The sequence below is a fragment of the Corvus cornix genome, chromosome 3 (genome assembly GCF_000738735.6).
Source record: "Corvus cornix cornix isolate S_Up_H32 chromosome 3, ASM73873v5, whole genome shotgun sequence".
Lineage (NCBI taxonomy): Eukaryota > Metazoa > Chordata > Aves > Passeriformes > Corvidae > Corvus > Corvus cornix.
The window spans coordinates 90,468,888-90,495,236 of record NC_047056.1 but is presented as its reverse complement, the minus strand read 5'-3'; the positions used below and the strand labels follow the sequence as shown (position 1 = coordinate 90,495,236).

General features: G+C 35.9%; 1 protein-coding gene across 2 annotated transcripts in view; it reads right to left on the bottom strand.

Moving 5' to 3' along the window:
• HMGCLL1 (3-hydroxymethyl-3-methylglutaryl-CoA lyase like 1) overlaps positions 1-26,349 on the bottom strand; it is a 77,872-nt gene that overhangs the window by 35,532 nt on the left and 15,991 nt on the right. For both annotated transcript variants that reach the window (XM_039568754.1, XM_039568753.1), the window contains exons 2-5: positions 20,368-20,445; positions 19,293-19,400; positions 15,832-15,927; positions 13,955-14,103 (exon numbers count right to left, since the gene is read on the bottom strand). In XM_039568754.1, coding sequence (XP_039424688.1) covers positions 13,955-14,103; positions 15,832-15,927; positions 19,293-19,400; positions 20,368-20,445 — 431 coding nt within the window. The remainder of the gene's footprint in view (positions 1-13,954; positions 14,104-15,831; positions 15,928-19,292; positions 19,401-20,367; positions 20,446-26,349) is intronic.

Here is a 26,349-nt window from a genome sequence, read left to right as displayed (position 1 = left end):
ATTCAGAGGTCTGCAGAGCCCCAGTCCCAGTGGGAGGTTGCTCAACTGCTTAATAGGAGAACAAGAGCCTTCATCGATCTCCCATCATTCCCTTTCCTCAACACTGAAGGATATAATGCAAAATTATACACTGCATAATGCAAAAGGGATTGAATAGATGCCAGTTTGTATGTAGTCAAGATCCGTGGAGTAAAGGATGTATTGTTTCTTTGCAGTTGAAGGAGAAACTGATTGATAGAATGTGATATTAGGATCAGTAACAGGCAAAAGAAAAATTGTGAAAAAAATGTCCATATTTCAATGCATAGAACATATTCCATCCCTTATGTGAAGGTACAGTGCTGGTTCACTAGAAGCAACAGTAAAAATGAAGAAAACCTCAAATCTAAAACCAGCTTGATTAGCTCTGACAAAGAAATGGAAATGAATTTTGTTTCCACAAAAGTGGTTGGGTCCATTACATCCTGCTCATAATTTTAATCCAGATGCCTACTAGGCATGATTTCAATTATCTATATGTCATTATGAAAACCAGGTTTTTGAAACTTGGCCACAGAGTTCATTAACTATCAGCCCCAATTTAGATGTCACTGTTTAAATTTCAAAATTCTGAATTTTCATATCTACATTATAGATAAAAATGTAGCTACTGTTAACAGTTAAACACTGTCCTGATTTTCAGTGACACATAACTCAAAAGCAATTCAGGATAATTTCCTTAATTTTTTTTATGCATACACAGTTTTTCAAATGAAACTAAGCATGAAAAACTTCAGACCCAAAGGATTGCTTTTTACATAATACTACAGTGCCTAGAGCTAGTGACTGCATACACTTACTGAAATTATTTTCAATATTAGCCACAGCCCTTTTTATGAAGTGATTAAGAACAGTACTAAATACTAAGTAAATGCAAAACGTACAGTACATATGTGCACATGTTCCCTTTACTTACATATCTTTACAGGTTCCTAATGGCTACATATGTCAGATCAAGAAGACATGCATTTGGTAGTGATAATGTGGCATGAATGACATCTGGAATGGAGTAGGGCAAACAAAAGTAAAAGCAGGCCAAAAGGTATCTAGAGAACAATGGAATACTCCCTGTGGTTCACACCAGTGAGCAGAAACTTGCCTGAGCTCACATAATTCAGCTGGGCCTGCTGGGGTATGAAAGTATGTGGTGACCTGAGGAATCTGCCTACTACAATACACAAATCTGTTTGAGATTATGAACTCTGCATACTTACTCCATTGCGACTAGACTGACATTTTAAACAAGGAAAATATGGTAGATATAATATATCTGGGCATCTGATATTCAATATTAAACTGGGGAAAATAGGGATTACTGAAGAATTTGACAGGAAAAGAACTTCCTACCAGAGAGACAACAAAGTCCTGTGGAGAATGAAAGAACAAATTTTCAGTAGAGTTCATCAAGAATGAGCTTGGCAGAATTTTATCTAATATTTTCACTTAATGAGTTGGAATAAAAAGTAGAGATGTGGTGATAGCATTAAATTTGAAAGCAAAATACTTAAAATGCAGCTATAAAGGAGTAAAGTGCACTCCAGACATATATCAGGGTAAGCATTTTTAATAGAGGACCTAAAATAGAGGACAGAATCACAAAATAAGCTGAGCTGGAAGAGACGCAAAAGGATCATTGAATCCAACTCCTGGCCCTGCACAGCACCATCCCCAAGAGTCACACCGCATGCCCAAGAGCATTGTCCAAATGCTTCTCGAACTCTGTCAGGCTTGGTGCTGTGACCACTGCCCTGGGGAGCCTGTTCCAGTGCCCAACCACCCTCTGGATGAAGAACCTTTTTCTAATATCCAACCTAAACCTCCCCTGACACAGCTTCAGGCCCTTCCCTCAGGTCCTGTCACTGGTCACCACAGAGAAGAGATCAGTGTCTGCCCCTCCTCTTCCCCTCACAGGGAAGCTGTAACTGCAATGAGGTCTCCCCTCAGTCTCCTCCAGGCTGAACAACCCAGGAGACCTCAGCTGCTCCTCATACAGTTTCCCCTCAAGGCCCTTCAACATCTTTATTGCCATTGCCCTCCTTTGGATGCCCCCAAATAGTTTACTATTTTTCTTATATTGTGACACCTAAAATTGCACACAATATTCAAGGTGAGGCTGCCCCAGTGCAGAGCAGAGCAGGACAATCCCCTCCCTTGCCCAGCTGGTGATGCTGTGCCTGATGTCCCTCAGGACACAGGTGACCCTCCTGGCTGCCAGGGCACTGCCCACTCATATTCAACTTGCCATTGGCCAGGTCCCTTTCTGAGGCACTGCTTTCCAGCATCTCATTCCCCAGTCTGTCCATACATCCAGGGCTGCCCCACCCCAGGTGCAGAATCTGGCCCCTTCCCTTCATATGGGTGGTGATTGCCCAGCCCTCTAACTTGTAAATATCTCTCTGCAGGGCCTCTCTGCTTTGGAGGGAGTTGACAGCTCCTCACAGTTTTGTATCATTTGCAAACTTACTTAGTATCCCCTCCAGTCCTGTGTCCAAGTCATTTATGAAGATGTTGAAGAACACAGGGCTTAAGATGAAGCCCTGTGGAATTCCTTTTGAAAAGGTCTTGCTGTATTCTTATCGGAAATAAGAGACACAATTTGAGTTAATTTGTAGAGAACTACATGCAAGCTGAAACATATGCAGACAAGTGCTGAGTACTGCTAGTGGGGTACAGAGAGCCCAGCATGTGAAAGGAGAAAACATGCATGTCTGTGTGAAAGAGGGAAGATAATTGTGTCTGGTCTGAGTATTTCCCAGGATATCTAGAATTAAGGCAGTGCTGAGTGGGATGCTTTCTAATTGCATTAGTGTGTTTCCAAACCATTAAGAGGAAGTGCGAGGAAATAGGTTTCATTACAAAGGTAGCTTGTTATCTGCAGATAAATTTGGCTGTTATATTTTTCTTTTAGTTTTGGGTATGAAAGAACCCATAGGGCATTAAAATCACAAGAGAATACAACCACATCAGAGCCCCAAAACCTCCACCCATGTGACTCCAAAAGGGGAAACAACTTTGAAGAACATGCTGCAGAACTGCTTGGAAAGAAGAAAGTTACGAAGACTCAGCCACAGAGAGCAACAGAAGACACGAGTTTAAAGAACAGTCTGGTCAACTGCAGCAAACACTACTGACAAATCAAGAAGAATGAGGATAGACTACTGTTTCCGAGTAGGTCATCAGGGAGTTTGGTGAGTGTTGTTGCAGTTGCAAGCAAAGAACAGAAGCCAAAGTGTAGGAGTTATAGGAGGGAATCACAGAAGAGGGTCTCCAGACAGTAATTCTAAACAGCGCCTTCAATGAGCTTAGGAATGAAGAAGAGATAGGCAATGAGATATGATATGAAGAACCGAGTAGGGTCAAAGGTGCAATTTTTAAGAGGCGAATGCTTGCTTATATTGCAAGTGGAAAAGAGCCAGAGGACAGTGAGAGGTTAAGAAAGAGAATAAGGGAGGGAAGAAATAAGAGGAAGAACAGAACATGGGGTCACTGGGGCAAGTGGAAGGGGTACAGATGGAAAGTAGACAAGAAACTTCTGCTGTTCTGACAGTGGAGGAGAAAGGACAGAAGGAAAAGAATATGGTATCTATTTTTCTTAGGAGAAAAAGCAAGATTCTATGTGAAGAAAAGCAGCATAGGAAAAAGAGTTTGAGCAATAAATTACAGAGGCAACTGGGATTTAATTTGTGAATTCAATTAAGTTGGAGAATACAGCTGTTTTCTAAAAAGATAGCAGGACTGAAAGAAAAAAATATACCATAAGGAAAAAGACTGTCCTGGTCTCAGAATATTCACCAGATACACTCCACAGTATGAGCGCAGAAGCAAATATCTGGAAGTTCACAAAGTAGAGTCTGCAATGGAAGTGTTTAATTCTAAGTATGTTCTTAAATCTTCGCTGAATTAAGGCCAGACATAGCCTAACTACATCTTCAGCACACAAAAAAGAAAACAGCCCATGAAGCCAGAGACGGAAAGAAGGATTTTCAAGTGAACACATCTATACAGCTGCTTTAGCAACACACAGGTATATGCTGTTTTGCTCACTCAGGTTTTATGAAATCAGAATCCTTCCCTCTAAGAAAAAGTGATAAAAAGAAGTTTTCTACTTGTTTCACCTGGCAGAGTTTACCCAGTCTCTCATCTGTCTACAGATTTCACTGCAGATGAGTATCACTCAGTCCTCTACTAAAGTGTTTCCTATGCATATAAAACAAAAGCAAAAGCAAAAACAAAAACAAAAAACCCACAACAACTTTACTGTGTAATAATTTGCACAAAAGTGCTGAACAGCCTCTGGGGATGGGGAGGGAGAAAGAAGAGGAAGAGAGTTTTCAATTTCTTCCAGAATGCCAAATTTCAATGTTCCACACATGATATAGACAGTATAAGGTCCCCATAATCAAGGTCACTAGAAATGGTGATAGTCACATCAGTGCAATGCCTGTGAAGTGAAGGATATAAAACCATAAACAGGGTAAATGAGCAAACGCTTCTTAACCAAAGTGTGTTAAAGGAAAATGAATCCAAGCAGAAACTGAACTCCATGTTGTAATCAGCCCTTTGTCAGCTTGTTTCAGCAGGAGTCCCAGAGCCAGCTCCACAGCTGCTACCACAGCTGGAAGCATGAAGCCTCCTGAGAAGCCAGTTGCAGACTCAGATGCTGCTGTTTCCTGTTTATTATTATAGTGTAAGTTTGCATATAATTTACCATGTTCACTGCAGATGTATTTATTTTTATTGGATGTTTGTGCTAAAATGTACATGCCTATCATTTGGTGAATTCATAATATTAAGGTTGATCTATTCTGTCTCTTTGCAAAGAAAACCATTTGTTAAAAACAGCCAATCTTTACTGTAGGGAGAGAAAACACAAAGAAGAGAGAAAGGAGATTCTTCCAGAAACAGAATCTCCAAGCCAAGTCCAAAATGTGTAAATAAGGCCAGGATCTTTTTTCCACATTTCACTTAAAAAACAACCAAAAGAAATCCCCAAGCACCTCCCCCCAATACCCCCCCCAACGAAAGAAAAAAATCTCTCCATGTACTTAGTGCCCAGTTAAAAGTAATATATATCCTATTCTCAGTGAAAATTATTTCTACTGAAAAAACATTTGTTAATATTTTTAGAATGTCCAAAAACCACTGTTAAATTGTGAATTATGTTCTAAAAAACCGCTGCTTCTCTAAAAATACAACCAAACTGTTACAATAATGAAGGTCCACTTAACCATTTAACTTTCAAAAACTCTCTCAAGTTATCCGTGGAGCAATCAGTAACATAGTAGCAAACACATCACATTGTTACCTTATAATTTCATACTAACATTTCACATCTGATTTACGTTACCCTTTAAGAAGACATGGGGATCATTTTTACTTCCCACAGGGATCCCTCTTTTTTTTTTTTTTTTTTTTTTTTTTTTTTAAACAGCTCTTCTGGCCTGCTATTAATATTTTCTCTCTGCAGGTACAAAAACATTGGGTAAAAGTTGGTATAAATTCAGGGAAACCCCTCACCTCACATAGTGCAATCATCCAGTATGATAGAATTAGTACAACAGCTCTGAGATCCTTTTCTTAACCTGTTCCCAGTACAGAGAAATTCACTAAGTCCCCACATCCCAGCAATCTCTGGCTTTGTCAACTTCTCCAGGGCACTGATTCCAGCTGGCTTAATACTGCGTAACCCTGTAGATTTGTTTACCATTCACATACAAAAATGTGCTGCTTCCAAGTCTATTACATGCTCATCTACATTTTGTTGTTTCCATAACCCCAAATATAGGCTCACTTACAGTGACATGAAGGTGTTACACTGGTTTTACCATCTAGAAAAGTGGTAACAGTATAAATTACAATATTATCAGAATAATTGTGACTGTGCTAAACCACACAGTGTAGTCTTTAAAATGGGCATTTTAAAGCAATGTAAAAAAACATGTGTATTCAAGCCCTAAGTATTCCAGAATACCAGAAAATATGAGTTCTGAGTTTGTCTGTATTCCTAAAACACACAGAGCTTTGAACTGTATGTATTTTTGCAAAACTGAATTGTTGAGTTTATCTTATGGTATTTCTAATTACATATCAAAAATTCTCAAGTTATTCAGGATGGACTGTAACAAAAGAAAAAAAAAGAACATTGTTGAACTGAGTTATAAATTCTTATTATCTTGATAATCAGAAGTTCTGGATAATCAGGATGTGTCTTTATAAACAAAACAGAGTTCACTATTCGTTTCCAAAACCAATTGTTACAAGTATATTAAAATAAAAAAAAAAATGTTCTTCCATGTCTTTTTTTTTTCAAAATAAATCCAGATATCATTAGCACAAGACAAAATCAATTCTTTAAGTCTTGATTATATTTTGTTTAATATGTGTATTAGCATCAAAGTGAATCAATAATTATTTCCTATAAGCAACAAGGAATTACATATGTTGCAACCTGTTAGTTTTGTTATAGTATAATATAAGAGGTGGTAATGACAATAATAATAATAATAGTAGTAATAATAATAATAATAATAATAATACACACCACTGTTTGTTTTTTACCTATTTTTCACGGAAGAAATATTGCTATATTTCAAGTATATCAATCAGCATTTGAATTCTGTACAAACACAGATATAAGTCAAATATTGATACGTTTCAAAATACTTTTATGTACGGTGAACTGTACCATACAACTCATTCTTAAAAGGCATAGGACATAAACAAAGGAATTACATAGAGCAGTTTAGAACTAAGGTGTGATTACATGTGCTTTAATTTATGAAGCAGCAGCTTTGTAAAGGAAATGCTTCTAGAGGTATTCTACATCAACCATTTGTATCTGTTTTTCTAACGCTGAACCTCTAAACATTTGCATAGGCATTCACATTTGCACAAATGGCCTTAAAAGGGCTAGTCACATGAAAATTTTTTAGGTCTGGGACATAAATACAGCTTTTAATTGCTGACCATGGGGAAGTGGTTTTTCAGTAGAGGAAAAATATTACAACATTTCAGGCTTATATCCCCTGTTCATTTTTTATTAGGAATAAGGCCGTCCTATATAGAACTGAATGTTTCAGAGGGAGGTAGTCTGATTTTATGTCATTGTCAGAGGACCCAAAGCACCATTTGTGGAAAAGGGGGAAAAATCCCAGTCGTTACTTCCTTTACTGTTCTACTGTACTAATTGCAATTCATTCCCGTGTCTTTTTAAATTTTGGAATACGTTAACTTAAAAGAATCTAGCTTAATGGAATACATTAACTTGGAAGAAACCAGCTTAATCAGAATTTACTTAACATTTTCTTCATATGTACATTCATGATATCTTTAGGGACACTCCAAGTGACTCTTCCAATTACCATTTCCCACCGTTTTTTATCAACCCTGGCTGTTAGACTTAATTTTTAATCACTGAATAATTTTTGATTTTTAATAGTACCTGAATTATGCATTAAAAGGTGCAAATTTAAAACCAGCACTATTTTGTGTCACTTTACATGTAAAACATGCAGAACAGTAATTAGCTGACCACACAGTTCATAACTGATTTGGCTCAGTGTCTTCACAGAGTGTGTCCCAGATGTTATTTAAAGTTTTTATGCATATACCAAAAAAAACCACCCAAAAAACCAATCCCAAACAAAAACCAACAAAACCCCAGCCCTTTATGATGCTAATAAATGGTCTAACTTCTAAGACCATATGCAACATTTCAATTCTTCATAAACATTTGAACTAATTTAGTAAACATTTAGGAAACTGTGGACTGTGCTACAGATTTTAAATGTGACAGCTGACAACATAAATTTTCTGGATGATGATGGAGTCAATGTTAGCGCAGCTGTAGTAATAGTAAGACATGCAAAAGCTTAAAGTTTAGTTTCAACTGTTTGAGTGCATTTTTCATAAGATTCAAGGATTGCCAATGATTTATGCTCACTACATAAATTGTAAATTGCCAGTAAAAATAGGAAATAAAATTCAAACCCCTTAAAATTATTTTTGGAAGTATTTTTCAACTGCTTAAATAAGGAGCTAGGGCAAGGCACTAAATTATCCATTTCCTGCAAATAAATAACGCTTTAAAAAATAATAGCACTTTAGAAAGGAAACAATCTCTGTATTGAAATGAACACAAATACAATTCATGCATACTATTATTTTTATTACTTTAGTAATTCTAGCAAAATATTTAGCCTACAAAATTTATATTAGAATTTAAAATGTGTATTCCTCAGAGTTTACTTGAGGAAGGGCTGCAGGTTTTGGCTATGGTTCTCTAAATCTGCCAGTGTCTAAAAGGGTGATTAAAAACTAAGTCCACAGAGTAAAAATATTTCTCTGTACAGTCAACAGCTTCATTTTGTGATACCTTGCAGCACAAAGCCTATTAATACATTTCTTCCATCTCTTGTAATTTACACAAATTATAAGGTCCTCATCCTTTGCCTATGCACAGGTAGGATGGGATTCATTTGCTCTTACTTCTAATATATGAGATAATCATCCTTAGCCTTACACAGGTCACCTACAGAATGACCAACACTGGATGGACCTATACGCCTTTGCAGCCAAAAGGATGGACCATCCAGAGACTGTTTCATCTTATCCTATGGCACTTAGGATAAGATGAAACTTAAAAAAAAGTACTTTTAAAAAGCACATACAGTAAACCACAGCATGAAGGTTGCCTAATTCCCCCTAGTAACTACAAGAAGATTTAGGATGACAAGCTCAGACTTGTTTTGTGGTCATGCTCAGATGTGCCTCATGTTACCATAGTTATAAACAACATATAATTACTGTCAGTAAATAATAGCCACACAACAAAAAACCTGAAACTAATCTTCTTTAATTGAGTAACAACCAGTCAAACCATGAGCCCTAGTCAAAATACTGAGTATCAAAAAAACTTGCCACAAACCCTTGACTCTCTCAGCATTTAAAAATTTTTGATGGAATCGGGATACCAAAATGCCATTTGTTTTATCTGTCACTAAAAGCAGCTTCTTTTGAACAGACTTTAATAGCTAATTCTTTTCTGATTGTTTTATTTCCAGGGAAAAGTCACCATGGTTGCACTGAATACTTCTGTGAAATCTCAGTTTAAGTTTTACTTTCTGATTATCTTTTAATTTTTTTCATTGAGGGTGATAAACCCAGTGTTTTATGTCATTAAATACAATGAAAAACTCCAGAAGTCTTCCAAATGTACTGCAGTATTTGGGAACTAATGAACTACTTTCTCTCAAGAACTAATGAATTCCCTGTAGTAGTGTAGGCTTTTCTTGGGTGTTGCTACCAGAGAAAATCATGGTTTAGTTTTCTAGAATTGTCTGGAATATCTATCTGCTTCTATAATCCCCCCCTCACAAGCAGCTGAAATGTTGTAAACAGATCTACTTACTTCCTGGATTTGGAATTCAAAACTGATGCTTCATCTTTAAGGGCATTTTTTCATTTTTTAACTAATTAAAAGTTTTAAGTCCGCCTCCTAGACCTTTGTTCAACTGCTGAGAGATGTACTATTAAAAAAAAGAAGTCCTTCTCTTAGAAGCCTCGTAGTTAAGGATCAGAACGCCCCAGACACCAAGGTCCTCTCCAGAACACATTTTGTAAACTAAAATAGAACCCATCCAAAGGGAAGGTTCATTGGGGAGGGGGGCTCACTCGAGCCTCTCACTGAGGAATCTTTGATAGATATGCTAATTAGTAAGACCTATAATGTTATACCTGATCTATCGGGTGTGTGCATTGAGATGTGCATTTTGGCACATTCCACCTGGACATGGTGCACCTAAGGATCCTTAAAATAAATACAAAAGTAAAATCCCTTTTTCCCTTCTAACTGTGTTTGATTCTTAATTTTAAGACCAAGAAAAGACATCACTTCTGAATTCTGTATTTCTATATTCGGGCTTCTGCTATTTTTTTCTGGTCTTCAGAATTCTACTCAAGAAAATACACTGGAGCTTTAAAGAAAGCAGTGAAGTACATGGGCATTAAGCAAACCCTTTTGATTATTATTTCTGAGAAATCATTCTGTCTCAATGCTTCCCATAGTCTTTTAACTCTGCAACCCATGAGGACTGCATCTGAATGAGTATGAACAGGGAGGGACATGAGTCAAAATATCACAATACTTGGTAATTATTCTCTTTAAAGCATATTCGCCTAGAGTCTGATCCATAGTATTATTTTATTTCTCATTAATTACTATTTTTACTCCTCAAAATCTTCCTGGGATGGATTTTTTTAAAAGTGCACTCAAAATCCAAATGTATGGTGTTAACCAATTCTCTTTTATCTTCTAACTTACTAGAGTGCTCAAAACCTTCTTTTCAACATTTTCATATACTGAAAACCCATGTTCAGTGAATACTCAGAATTATTACCTAAGTTAGGGTTATTTTTATGAAATAAGGCTCCACATTCTGCAGTTTAGATTATCAGCAGGCTTTTAGCAGATTGGCGACTTTATTATTGAGTTGTATTAGATCCCCCTGGAAAAATACCAGCAGTTCTCCCTTAAACTTTTCGATTTGTTAAAGTCTAACATTAAACCATCATCTTATCTCCTGTGGCTCAATCTCTATTTTTTACTGGATAAATTAATTCTCAAACTAATATAACGTGATGAAGATACATGTGACATTCACAGAAATGTAGCTTCTCTTCAATATATATATCCTCTCTATTTGGATCTTTTACTTGGTTACAACCCCACAAATTGAATTATTCTGTTAATGGCTATTTAATTCTGAATGATTAACAACTTTTCCTAGACCTGTAAGCCTAAGGAAGAAAGCTATAGCTGAAGTGCACTTACATAATTCTCATTCACAACTTTGAATCTGCTCACTTTGCAGCATATCTGATATTAAGCAGTCCTCTCTTGAAGTGTTCTGTAATATACTGCACCTGCCATGACAGACTCAATAAAATTTTCCTGCATGTACTGTATGAAGTTTATCTTATGTTTGCATATTGCAGTGAAATTAAAGATATCTGTACTGGATACACAAAGTAAGAATTTTCAAAATATAATCTGACTGTATTTTCCCTGAGATCAATTATCTCCTTTCCCTTCATCTCTGTACTGTTCTGTGTGCTTCACTACCTGGTTCTTGATATTCCTCCCTTTTAACTCTTTGCTTTGATTTGTTCTTTAAATTATTACTTTAATTTTTTTTTTGCTGTGCTATTCTTCTGTTCTACCATTTTCTGCGTCCGACTTCTTTCTCCTTTTTTTTTTTTCTGTGTGAAGAAAAATAAAAGCCACATGGTTTGTCAGACAGTAGACAATAAATGTTTGGGAATGTTGTAGAACTCTGCCATGAGAACAGTTAATTCCATCACATCAGTGTATCAGTGCCAGAATAATTGCTTCTGGTATGTTACAAATGCAATAGACATAATCTGTGGGAGGAAAAAAGCACCAGGTTGCCACTTTTTTAAACATATGAAAATTAGTGCAAAGAAGACAAGTTAATATTTTAAGGTGAAAATCAATCCACAGTACACTACAGGGGTTTCTTCATCACCTACAATTTACATCTTATGGATAAGTTGCAAAGCCCCTTTTCTGACATCCTCCATAATTAATAATAAAAATAAAATCAATAATAATAATAAAAATAATAATAATAAAAAATAATCAAAAAACTTCTACAATACATAGGCCTTGAGGATTTCCCAGATGGTTGTACCATTTGGTTGAATATTATTAGTTAAATACAGGGAAATGAAACAGAAAGTATCTCCTGACATGCCTAGACATCTGAAAAAAAACAGAAAACAGAAGTTTAGTGTAAAAACCTTCACAAGTGCATAAGGTTTGTTGCTATACACATGCTGGTTTTTCTGAATTGACTGCCTATTCCCTTAACCACACCTGCCTGGGACCTGAAATTCAGGCATCCCTGTGCTTAATCCTCCTGGAGAACTCAAATTTCTGGTTATGATCTCAGGTCAGAATTTAGTTTTAGAAAAAATGTGACAAAAAGTGGTAGCAGAGAGCTTTTAAATAACAGACCTCTTATACGAGAAGTTGCTCAGGGAGGCAAATCCTGACTCTACCTGGCAGATTAGCAGCTGGAAATGGTATTTAAACTCTGGTACAAGTTACTATTTCTTAATACAATGAACATCCTTACTTCCCTATTTGGTGATTTTCCTCCTGAAACATACCCAGGCTAAGGAAAAGGAACCCAAGCATTTATGAGCTATCCTTGGTTGGCTCTGTGTGGGGGGGGAAATCATAGAAGCACAGTATGGTTTGGATTGAAAGGAACCTTAGAGATCATCTAGTTCCAACGCTCCTGACATGGGTAGGGACACCTCCTTCCAATAGACCAGGTTGCTCAGAGCTCCATCCAACTTGGCTTTGAACAACACCTCCAGGGATGGAGTATCCACACCTTCTCTGGGCAACCTGTTCCAGTGCCTCACCACCCTCACAGTAAAGAATTTCCTCATAATATCTACTCTAAACCTACTCTTGAAGCTTTTCCCCCTTGTCCTATCATTACAGCTCCTGACAAAGAGTCCCTCTCCGGCTTCCCTGTAGCCTCCTTCAGATATTGGAAGGTTGCTTTGAGGCCTCCACAAAACCTCCTCTTCTCCAGGCTGAACAGCACCAACTTCCTCAGCCTGACCTTGTAAGTGACATGCTCCAGTCCCTCTGCAGGACTTGCTCCAACAGTTCCATGTCCTTCTTATGGCGGGGAACCAGAACTCTATGCAGCACTCCGCGTGACATCTCATTAGAGCAGAGTACAGGGGCAGAATCCCCTCCCTCGCCCTGCTGGCCACGCTGCTTTTGATGCAGCCCAGGATACAACTGCCTTTCAGGGCTGTGAGCACTCAGGTTGAGTTTTTTTGTCCTTGGGCTGGACAAGACAATCTCCAGAGCTCTCTCTCAACCTAAACCATACTGCTGTTCTGTGATCCTCTGCAGCAGAAGTATAACTAGAAGTCAGATTTCCCATTCTCAAGGCAAATGCCCAAACAACCACACACTGTTGTGAAAAGAAGTGTGCAGTAGCATTACCTCATCACTATTTCTGGAGCAAAGAGAGAACCCAGTATTTATTCCCAGACAGGTTTTCAAGTACTTAGTCTTTGAGGTATCTACCTCCACCTATTTTCAAGTCCAGGTATTTTCTAAGCATGATGTAGTTTACATTACTAATAATCCTCAAGGAATCTCACTGTTGAGTTTCTCCTTGAATCTATGTGAGCCCTTCTGCATTCACAAGGACCTTCACAAATAATCTTAGGTAAGTAGTTCTTACCTGTAATGCAAAAGAAAATGGAAATGAAAACATGTACTGTTCAAGAGGGAGTACCATTCAGGATAATTTTAAACTAAAAAATAAATGCTGGACAATTCTAGAGTTTCATGCACTGGAGACTCAAAATTTTCAGTGCCTAGGTTTTCAAGATAACTTATATACAGAATGAGATTTTTCTTAGGAGTAAATTTGTTATCTCACTTTCATACCTTGATGCTACAAATGTATGAAGTGATATATTATGAATTCTACAATAAAATAAAAATTTGTAGGGCAATTTTTAAAGTTCCAGCAAGTGTTACGAATTTTGAACAGCACAAAAGAAATTTTATTCTGTCATCTGCGGTAGTAAATATAAATTTGTATAATAAAATAGTTATCTCATAAACACAGCTTTCTTTTTTCAATTTCCACAGCAAAAGAGTCACCATCAGTAGTTAAAATTGCAGTAATAACTAAACTTATTCAATCTTAAAAATAAAAAATCTCAGTAAAGACTATTATTACAATTCATCTACAATGTGAAAATTTGGTAATAAACTTTCCTACTGGTACCAAACTACCCCTGTAACAATGACTCAAATAACTCTGTATTACTTCAGAATCTGTATATTTACCCACGCACTGGAATATTCATATTCCTTGCAGATTTAGTGACTGCTTCAAACTTTTCTATGCTTTCTTCAATTGAACAGTTAATATTCATTTTGCTAAAAGATTCAGATGCTGCACCAAATACTGAGACTTCTGTAGCTCCTGCTGCGATCTAAAAAATACATTTCAAGAAAACAAAATCATCACACTATATTAAAGTATTAGATTAAGCATTTAATTCTGTACAACATTCTAAAATTTTAAAGTACATTAAGTATACCATCCATATCTAAAATCTAACTTTAATTCCATTTTTTCTAAGCTATCACATATAGACAGATTGAATCAAATTTTGAGATCATTGCATATTTTCTTCCTTTTCTTTGCAATTAGTTAAACATGTTTTTAAAATGATGAATGATAAAGGTAATAAGATGTAGGAAATCACATGGACCAACTATACAAACAAAAATGATTGATATTTATATTCATCTTCTTAGAAAAGGAAAAGATCATATAACAACTCTCACAATGTCTGTTCCTCTTGCATACCAGGAAGTCATTCTCATGCTTGGGAAAGCTCTCTGTGTGCATATGTCTAGAGCAGCAACAATAACCAACAGGGATTTCCTTGTTAGAGCCAACTCTAGGATCAAGGGCTCCATTGGTCTTGGTGTCACAGTAGATATGGATAATATGGAAAATGTGTACATGAGAGTCTGCTGAGAGAAGTCTCAGAGCAAACACAAGTCTAGAAAATGTGTAAATGTGGTGACTTCACTGAAGGGGCAATTATCCCGAGCTTGTTTTCAGTACCACAGAACCTCAGTAAATCAACTAACGAGGCAAACTAGAAGGCTGAAAGCCAACTGATAGGAGAGGAAAACATTTAAGCTTAGGAGAATAATTAACTAATTCTCACTCTCCAGTCAGAATAATACTCTTGTTCAATGAAAAAGTATGGAGCTTTTGCCTTTACTCTCTGCCTCTGCAGGATAATGTCTAAAATTCAACAACCCTTACAGGGACAAATAGTCTTTCAAACAGAGGGAAAATATCAGCAAGGAAGAATACAGGAGTCATTTACAACTATTTTTTTCATTGTTTTCCCTTCATTATATCACTAAATACAGTATAGCATTAAAGCACAATTAATTCAACTCATACAAGCTACCATTGAGACGAAGTTGTGGCACTATAATATGACTGTTGATAGTTAAGTCAACTATGCACAGGATTCTGTTTTAACAGATATTTCGGTATAGGAACTGAATGATAGACTAGACCACAAATATCCACCAAGTAGTGTGCTTTCCAAATACAGTTTGTCCTACATCAAGACAAAACCAGAAGCATCAAAAATTTTCAAAAAACAAAAAAAGTGTAAAGATTTGACTGGACATGTGTATATTTTGAGAAGACTGAACTGCTCAATTTTCACACTTTTAAACACTTTGAGTCTATAATTTTGAATATTTTGAAAGAACTGAAACAATTTAAACTTTCAAACCCAACCAAAATGAGATCCAGAATTGCTATAAACCTTTTTCATTTAAATGAGTCTTTCCACATCCTTCTTCAGTACTTTCCACCAAGACACTCTTCAGAAACTTTTCTAGGGCCAACAAGACAAAGAGGAAGAACTGTCTTGCCCTTTATATACAAACATCATTTAAAGGAACTTACAAAGCTCCTGGTCAATGCCTCCACTAAAATATGAATACACAGAGTTTAACATCACTCTGTGATTTTCCCCATTTTTCATAATGAAAACTGAGCATTTTCAGTGAAAAAAACTATAGCCTATTTCTAACATTAAATAGCTAGCTTCTGGTACTGAACTGAAAGTGTCTGAAACATAAAAGAGGTAAATGTGGATAACACCTATGAAGGCACTTACAGCAGAATGAAAACCTTGAAGATTAGGTGTGAGAACGGGATACTGGACTCCAGGATGCCGCTCAATGCCCCTCATTACTTCTTTGTGATCTGCCATCTAAAATATATAAATGATTTGTATTGATCAGAAGTTATTTTTTGATTTTTTTATATGTAAACAGAAATTGGCTTAGCCTGCGGTTTTGCCTTCATTACTTTTACATTTCATACAAAAAGTCTAACAACAAGGGGGTTAAACTGATTTTGTACAAATACTCTTTTTTAATTTCTTTACTTTTGACTATTTGCATTGTAATCTTTTGAGATCTACATGAATATAGAACTGGGGTTACGACTTCTACAGTGTTCCTTTGTGTGTATCTGTAAAAATATAATTTGCATTACAAATTGACAGACATGATCATGCTGTTCACATGAATTGTTACAGCAACTTTAACTTTGCTTCACTGGACTCAATAGATGGAACTAACAGAGTAAAAAAAACATACAAATCTTGACAACTTCAGCATGCTGATGAATGCAACTTCACAATGTTAAGCATAACTGAACTTGTATTACTCAACACTGTAATCAGAACATTTGAAAAGACTAAATACATCTTTTCTTAAAAATACAGCAAAATCCAGTTGTCTGCATAGTGTAATTTTTTAATATATTTAGAAGTTTCTTTCTAAAGAAGAAAATACTTCTTTACTATAGCAAAGATCAGAGCACTTTTTTTCCTTAGTCCCCCCTCACAAAAGAAAATCTGCCTTTTTAAGATACTCTTACGTTTTTCTCATACATTCAAGATTAAATATACTCCCTGTACTAATCAAGAAGATGAATGAAAGACTTACTCATTTAATAAAATGCAGAAGATTTAGACAACCACATTTTCTTAAAAGAAGTGGGTTGAAAACAAATATTTTTCAATGGTGTGAATGCCTGAAAACAATACAGTGAATAAAACATATCCCCTTATTTCAAGTCTTAAAGATTCTGAGTTTTAAAAAAAGAATAGTGCATTGTAAATGCTTTTAAAATGAGCTCTCATAAAAGCAAATCTCTCAAGCAAACACTATTAAATTGGATTTCTGTTTCTTTCCACACTGGTGAAAAGTATTTTGAGAAGCACCATATGAGAAGATATAGGAACTATAGAGCTTTCACTGCTCCTTACTTTCAGCAGATACCTTATTGATAGCTATGCAGTACCACAATTCTAAATACATGGTATTAAATTATACCACATTATTAACTAAGAATACTACTGGTAACCTGGAATCTTCCTGTCACTGGCTTCCTTCTATGAAAATGAATAGATTAAAAATATCAGAAAAATCCATGTATTCCTCTTCAAATTTAAGCCCAGCATCTACTATATATGGCTGTATGGTACAAAACGTGTTTTATCACCAGACACAATTCATTTCTTATCAGGAAATAAGTGATAGCACAAAACAACTTCTTGTATTTGCTCCTATATGAACTAAATTGGTCAGACAACCTCACAAAAAAACCTTTGTTAACACCTTAGGTTTTTAAGAACAATTTTTCATTCCTTAATTTAATATAAGTAATAGCTACATTTCTCAGGGCAAAGAAGAATGTCTGAAACCAAATGATAAATTAAATGGCAAATGCTGGAACTAAATTCACACTCCACAATTATAGCTGGCTTAAAATATACTGGAAAACCAAAATGACACTTTTTCAAACAGTATAAACCTGCCAGTTCCAAATAATATTATATGTATTAAATCTGTCCCATTGTTATTTTTCCTGTAAGTAAAATCCCATCTTTGCACATATTGCATATTATAAGATTTTAAATTGTAATAAAATATTTCTTTTCCCAATTTCTTTAAAAATAAGCTTCCTAATAGTAGGTATTTATAATTTTTGGCTATTTATGTTATAGGTGTGGGATCCTGTTTTATATGGCACCTTGTCACTGTGGAACTTTTTCTTTTAGATTTTTCAGTAAAAAAATCTTTGCCAAAAACAACAGTGGATGGGAAACCATAAAAAATTTAAAATACTAAAAACAGAAATAAGTGAATGAGTAATCTAAACATAACTGTAAATTCTATTCCCATGACCTGTGAAAAAAAAGAAAGAAAGAGCAAAGAAAAGACAAAGTGAAGACTGCACTCTGTCAAAGCAACACAATCTTATCTTTTAAATAAAAAACATTTTAAATACAAGCCATTAAAACAAACTATTCAGACATGAATTTAAGATAAAAAGGGATTGGTCATTTTTTTCTAAACTGACAAATCTGTGCTAAATTTGGTACTAATGGCTCACAGGAAAAGGAAATAAACAAGAAAGGAAGAAATACACCTTTGCTTTAGGCTTTTTCTTCTAACATTTAAGAAACTGCATTATCCTCTGTTGCAGTAACTGACGAAGTGTGATGGCACTTGGAAAAACTTAACCTATTCCCTTTTAACAGACAAGATATCAGTGCCCCTCCATTGACACCAAAGAAATTCTGCATTGTCACTCTTCTCTTCCCCTTTCCTATTATCCTTCTTCTAGACTCTTCCCTGGTGACCTGAGAACACTGAGATAAAGCAAAGGAGTCCCTCAGAGTGTTGGACAGTTTGCTTTGCTAACTCATGAATAAGCATGGCCGTACTATATTTTTCTCAGAGAAAAGCCTAGAATACAGTCCAGGCCCGGGATGTGTTCTCCATTTAAAATGGACAAACTTTATCTTTGTCAGATGTAAAACATGTGATAGACATTGTTAAAACTGAAGTATTTTCTCTAATTAAGTAACTTCTTGCTTTAATTTGTAAATAACTTGTATGCTCCTTATCAAATATAAAGTATTCAAATTCTTCTGTACAAACAAGACTGCAATTTCTTGAAAAATAGTTTAAATTACATAGACAAGTATTGACTTATTTTCTTATTTGCAGGAAATAATTAATTTGCACATACAGGAGCTAAATAGTAAACTTCAGGACTAAGTCTGCATTTGCAGTGTTAAATCTCAAATGAAAACATGGCACTCTAATGCCAAGGCAGTTTTGCTGCCAATTCCAGAAAGGTTAGGTTTTCTGCTGAATTCTACCAAATGTAAAAATTAATTCTGGAAAAATAATGAGCAAATTATTATGATTCATCAAAATTTAAGCGTAGTTGCTGATAGAGTGCTAGAACTCCAAAATAAGTAATGTGCCTAACTGCTACTACATATACAGAAGTCCCAAATTTAGATCTTCCAAACACATTTCCAAATGTGGAAAATTACATTTCACTTAGCGAAAAAGAAAATAACGTATACTACTTTTCTTTTTTACATCAATGACTACTAGTTTTAGAAGGGTAGAAAAGAAGTGAGAACAACATTAAATTATATTAATGATGTGTCACCATCCCAAATCTTTAGTTACAACTGAATGTTACATAAATAAATGGAATGGCATTTAAATTGAAATAGTTCTGAATGGAGATAATTTTACATACCTGAGGCACCCATTTGGATGAAACGAAACTGGTCACTTCTATTGCAGGCAGGCCTGTTTTGGAAAGCTGGTTGATTAACTCAATTTTTATATCCGTTGGGACTATCACCTATAGACATGGAGACATACTTTAGCAAAGTATTTAATACATAAGAAACTTTTGTAAGTGAAATGTTAACTGTACATAATCAATACCTTTTTTTTCAATAATGAACTACACTTGCACATTTTACCGTAACTCTACTGTTTCCTGACAGTAGGAAGTATAAGGAAGGTATAAGGAAGGTACTAGGCAGTATACATGATCTTACTCCATTTTCTGTCCATCTCAAAAGTAAGCACTTCTATATAACTGGTTATAGATCTGGCCTCATGATTTGTTATTAACCAAACACCAAACTAGCAAGAAGTGACAAAGGAAATACTAATAGTGCGACCAGAGAAAAATGGGAGAAAAAAGCTCCACTGCTGAGGCAGAGTAACTCTATTCTGCTAATACTACTAACATTTCTGGTATCAGTACCAATGACTATGTGAGCTTATCCTCCAGTTTGTGGAAATAGATGACTGTTTCAATACATGTACCCTATAATCTCTTTCAATCTTCTTCCATGCTTCCCTACCACCCTTCAGGCAAATAATGCTATCAAAAGAGTAACATTTTTCTCCCGTGTCTCTTTAGCAGGAAGCATGATAAAACCTATTTTACTATTCCTTCTATACTAGCACTTGAAGCAGAAACACAAGTTACAAAGATAGCCAGCATTTCATAGTGTTTACCAATTATGTAATGACAGAATGTTATTGACTGACAAGACAAATTCCAGCAAAAAGAAATGTTAAGTAACAGAAAGGCTAGGTAGCCAAGTATAGAAAGAAATTATATGATTTAAAAGCTGTGTAAATAGGAATACACTTTTATTCTAATATAAAGAAAAGTTATCAATACGAAAAGAAATAGATATATTTAATAGTAAAAAATGGAAGAAACCTAATTAGCAGGATGTACATGTTCTACACAATGAAAATAACACTAACGTCCATGTCAAAGCACACATGAAAAAGAGAAAAGTTACCTTTTCATTTTGTAATCCATCCCTTGGCCCAACTTCTACAATCTTTATGTACTCAGGAAGTCCAAATGCTTGAGGTTCCTGAAATAAAAATCAAATTGTTTGAAAAACAAAACAATTAAGGTAACCAAGATCAAAAGGTACAGCTTGTACTTGTCCTTTCATATGATTCTGGGTATAAAGTCATATTGTCAACTTTAAGTTTGCTCAGGGCATTTAAAAATCTGTGAGAACATGTTCCACACCTTGACCTAAGGAATAAAAGTTAAAAACAGAAGTTAGTGAATGTTCCCCTGCTCCTTTGAGGTCACAAAGGTTTCTTAAAAATGTATATAGAACCGTAAATGAACATTGAGTTTAACAGTGAGAAATATTTCCATTTCAAAAATCTTTCCAATGAACGATCCAGTCCTCCAAACTTATAACTGAATGTTCTCAATTTAACTTAGCAGGTACTTCTCTGTAAACATTTGCAAGATTTGGCTATAAATCTGAAAATAACATAGCAGTCAAGAAATGTTAAAGAGATTATTAATGAAAAATGAAAGTTATTTCTCTGGCTGAAGATGAAGGTTTTAAAAAAGGATTTAAAGGAGAATAAGGAAAGCTTCTAGTAGATAAGAAGAATTTTTCAGGTGTGCAAGCAGCTATGGAAAGGCAGGAGGCTGATGGGGACGGGAGGAAAGGAAGGCAGCAGTAAGGTCAAAGGGCTAAGGAGAGCATGGGGAACTGGATGGGGAGGAAGGAGAAATGAGAACAGAAAAGCAGGTGAAGGGAAATGAAACTTCCTTTTTTATTATTTAGCTGCTCTGTTATTGAATCAAGTTGACAGGTGTGGCAGTTAATGTAAACTGGGCCTTTTAAGTCTTGAAACAGTTCAGAGCAGTTGGCTGGATTGAACCCCAAAGGCTGTGTGCCCTTAAAAACACACCCCGTGGCTAATTTAGGGCACTCTGTCCATGCCCAGGAGGGCACGAGGGACACAGGCAGCCCTGCCAGGAGCTCTGGAAATACCCTGTTTTCTGTATTGCACTGAGGACAGAAACCAAACCAGTTCTCCTTTGCCGTGTTGAAAGCGTGAGCTGGGATTATTAGCACAAGGTACCTGCAGGACAGCTGCTCCACTGAACCCCCACTTCTCCCAGGAGTTAACACCACTGGATGGGCGACACTGTCAGCACAGGGAGACAGCTCCCGCTCACGGGAGTAACAGCTCCCCCAGACCGGAGACACTCTGTAAATACAGCCACTCATCTCACAACATCAACAACCAAACTCACATTTTATTCCTCCCTGACTGGTATCATCAGGGTTGTTTCAACCAAATGGCTGCTAATTTCTCCTCAGGAATGGAAAATGAGCATGCCTATGAGTACCCTTCATTTCTCCCTGCATTCTTGGGGCCTGTGGGCAATTCTCTGCAGGAGTTGCCAAAATACAATAAATATATTTCAGATCATTTACTGTATTTATCTGAGCCTGGTGAAAAGAATGGGAAACAGCTGTATAGCATCTATTTGATCACATGGAACATCTGGTAAGTTGAAATTCTGTCAGGCCCTGCTAAGCCCACACTCACTGACAGTATAAACCTACTTAAATGTGAAGGTAAAACCTTCACATCTGCTGCATATTGTTCCTCTTAATTTATTTTCACAAATACGGCACTGCTTCAGTACTACAGGCATAAATGTGGGTTATTTCATGATTATCAGATCCTTCTTGTTGCAAGACAAATGCCACAGCTGTGCTGTGACTGAAGCTGTGACTGGAAAATAAAAAGGGAGCTAAAATAGATTATGTAACCCAAAGCTTAATTTAGAGCATGAAAAATTTCAATAAAACTTTGAGAGCAAAAATGTTCAATTTCTAGGCCAAATCTTGTAAATTCTATTTAGTGCCTACTGTGGCAAAACTTTTGTGGAAATCAAGAGCAGTACCTGTCTTTTCAGAACAGATGCAGTCACATCAGGTGATATCTGCAGCTCTTGGAGTTCATAGGGGTCAAAAGTTTGGAGGGGATATTGCAGAAAGGCATTCAAGTATTGGTTTTTGTTTTTTGTCTTTGATATTACAGATATACAATCTCTTTGAACCATAGTCCAGGCCTTTCAGCCCCTGATTTTCTCTATAGCCTTCCTGTTCACTATTCAGCCCCAAACTGAGTTCACCGTTCTTGGAGTGAGAACAACACTGAGAACCACACAGGGAATGACTCCCACATACTGGAAACTCAAGGCAGTACTACAGACTGACAAATCCTTACACCCTTCAAGCTGATGAACTAACAGCTTAGAGTAAACTTCTTGGCTCTGAGTCCAGAAGAGTCTTTGCATTGTATTTAATCTAATTTTATTTATGGTACATTGATCTCTCCTATCTTCAATGTCACTCAGTTTCTCCTGTGTGGCATCCAGTGTTGTATTGAAAATGACTCCTCTCTTTCTATTATCAGCAGATATTACTACCTTGATACTGTCTTGTGAAAACTTTTGGACTAACATCATTACCTTATTATAGTACAAACATATATTATCTAAAAAAAATTGGATTAGTGCTATAGAAGAAAGATGTTTTGAAAAAACATGGAGGAACTCCACCAGCAATGTCTTTCCAGTCTAATAAATCTGCTTTCCAGATTATCTCTTATTTCCTCCTCAGCCAGTTTCTTATTCATCTCACAAATTATGTTCTGATCATCCTTCTCCCCAGCATAACTAGTAATTTCTCTTGTGCTGCATTGCTGAAGCTCAGATAACAAGCAAGTCAAAGACAGGCAGAATACTTAGGTTCAGGCCCCTGTATACTATCTATACATTTTACAGTCCATAGCTGCTGGATAGAACTCAGAAACAAATTGAAGACTATAAGAGTATATGTATCATCTTCTGCTAAAGTGACTCTAGCTAATTCCTCTATTCTGTGGCCCAAGCTGAATCCAAGGAGTAAAGGAATCTCACCTGTCCTATGAATGAATACTTGGTAACTAGCTGTTGGGACATTCTTCTAAGAGAGAAAGAAATACGTACTTGACAATGCTGTTGGGAAGAAAAAGCAGACTCCACTTTCTAGGAAGTTTTCTGATCACAGTGCCACACTTGCAGAATATCTGGATATTACTTAAATTACATCTGAAGAAGTTGCCTGAGCCACGAGTCATATTCTGTGCCAGGCTCAATGCCATCTGCACTCCCTAGTCAAGCTTCAAATGCACAGAACACACTGAAGTCTGTAAGAACTTAGACAGAGTTTAAATACTTCTCTGTTTACTATTTGGATGGCATCAGACCTTAACCAGGACTTGGGCTTCATGAATTGAAGGACTGATTTCCCCAAACTCTAACAACTGGAGCATTTCAAATGTACACCACACCCCTGGGTAAAAGGAATGATTTTTTGAACAAACAAGACCAACTTAGAGAATTTCAACACCTTCAAGTATGGCATCAAATGGCCTACAGATACTAATCAGAAAATAGAAATAAACAGAAAAATTTAAAACAGTTTTTATATTTTAAATTAATGAGAAATTGTGAACTTTGTAGAAATAAACAAGTACCAATTTTAGTACCACTAAACATGTCAGATATACAATTTTTTCCCAGAAAAAATATTTCCTAAATTCAACTATATGAACCATTTTTATGAAACAATATATGAAAAGTAGTTATGGCAAATATTTAGGGGTGACTGCTTCTTGAATAATACAGGGTCTCTGTTAAAAAGTAATGACCACCAGAGCATCATGTATTAAACATCAAAAAGGAAATAGCTGACATAAAAGACTAAGAGCCTGGAAAATTTGTTTTTCCATGTATCAAGCCTTGCCAAGGAAGCACAAAAAGCATATAAAACCACAAAAAAAATTGCCTCCCTCAAAACAGAATGCAGCCAAAGAGTATTTTTAAAAGAAATAGAAAAAGGAAAACCAAACCATTTAGCTTGAGACATTGAATGCCAAATTTCTGTATGGAAACATTTTCTCTCAACTATAAATAGCTGCAAATTTAGGTTCATTACAGAAAACCCTAGTAACTCCTAATTAAAGCAGTATAATCTCCTTAATGTAACAATAAATGTAAACAAATTAAATAAACACTTTTTAAAGCTCTGTCTTTGCTTCACTACTGCTACTAAAGGTGCTGAGGTTCTTTCAGCATTCTGATTTTTATTCCATGAAGGTCATTCACATGGGCAGAAACAGCAATGGCAAATATTACCCAGAGCTTCTCAAATGTAACTGAAAGAACACAGAAGTAAGGGAGAAGGATCTGGAGCTTCAGGCCTTTTTAATCCTTCTAACCGAGCAAGCTAAAGCTCTGTTTTCCACAAGGTGGTGTTCTGGCACAGAGGACAACTGAACAAAGGCAGGTCCGTCTCATACAAAGAATTACTCAGAAAAGCAGTTTTCAACAAGAATCAGCAGGGAGGTGGCATCGTAATTCCATAATGTATATCTGCAGTGACATGGAAAAATGCCCAAAAACCAGGAGAAGGCTCTAAGATAAATAATATGATTGCTGGAAGGAGAACAAAGGAAACAGTGGTCAATCTTCTGAACACACAGATGACTCTAAACTTTACAAGACATAGAGAAAATAAACAGGAAGAAATTAAAATCTTTGTTCACATTGTTCACACTACTGGAAGGCAGATATGAAACATATTAATACCCAGCCTAGCAAAAAAAAAAAAAATTGAGAAGATTCAAAAACCAGTGGGATGCACCTGAAGAATATTCCTCAGTAAAGATAAACTGAGGATTCATTCTAGAACTTCTGCTGTATGCTGCTGACATGACCACTGGGAGAATAACCATGAACAGACCACAACTAGCAAAAACTCTCAACCCCTGAGAATCTTTCATCAAATGAAGTTTTCTTACTATATCACTTCATATGCATGACCTGAATGTTAACACAGATATACCACAAACAAAGCAATTACAACAGAGTACAGAATTCCATTGACACAGCAGATGCATTTCAATAAAAGCAATACATAAGATAACACTTAGGACTCTCCATATTGTTTCTGATGCTGACTGACTAAGTAAGAAAATGAAATAGCAAAACTGATCCTGGGCTATAAACTAGGCTGTCATAGATAAAACAGTAGCCTGGCACTTAATGAGTAGAAATATTGTGATTTCCTACTTCAAAAAATAATTCAATCCACTGGAGATTGTCCATGGGAGGGCAAAATATAAAATGCAAGTAAATCATTACAGAATAAAATTAGTTAAGTGTGGAGTTAACTTACTTGGAATAAACCAAATAATTGTTGAGCCCAGAAGGCTTGTTTGAGCTCATGAAAGAGTAGTGATTTACATATATCAAGAGATTGTCTGAACTGAATGAGAATTCACTCTAGGGATTTCTATGGTAAAGTAATAGGCTTAACATTTCTACTGTCATTTACATTAACTATTAAATTCCAGTATAATCTGCTAGTATACTACTTCTTATTGTTGCAGGGTTGTTTATAATAAAACTCATTCATATGAAAAGATAAGAAATATGATTTTAAACTGAACTATGAATGCTTATGCTGCTGGAGTGGCCAGTTGTTTGATCTAATCCTGTTTACAAAGAGGACTTTAACGGTAAAGACAGAGGTCATAAAGTACAAATAATATTAACTAATAAAGAAAGAAAAATTACTTTTATTTAGAAAACAGAAATTAAGATTTGGAAAAAAAATAACTCCATCAAGTGTTCTGATGAACTGGCAAATCAAATGATATTTGATGAACTGGCATTCTGATGAACTGGCAAATCAACTGGCAACAAATGATACTAATAAAGAATACCCCAGAGATTAAAAAAAATGTTGCTGTGTTAAAAATACTATTCTTATACAAAACTAGAACATTCAAGTCACACACAACTACACTACTCATGGACATAGTTACAAATCTTAAAAAGCAAAATACCATCTATATATCTCTATTCCTTTTGAAAATCCTTTAGAATAGGTCTTCCA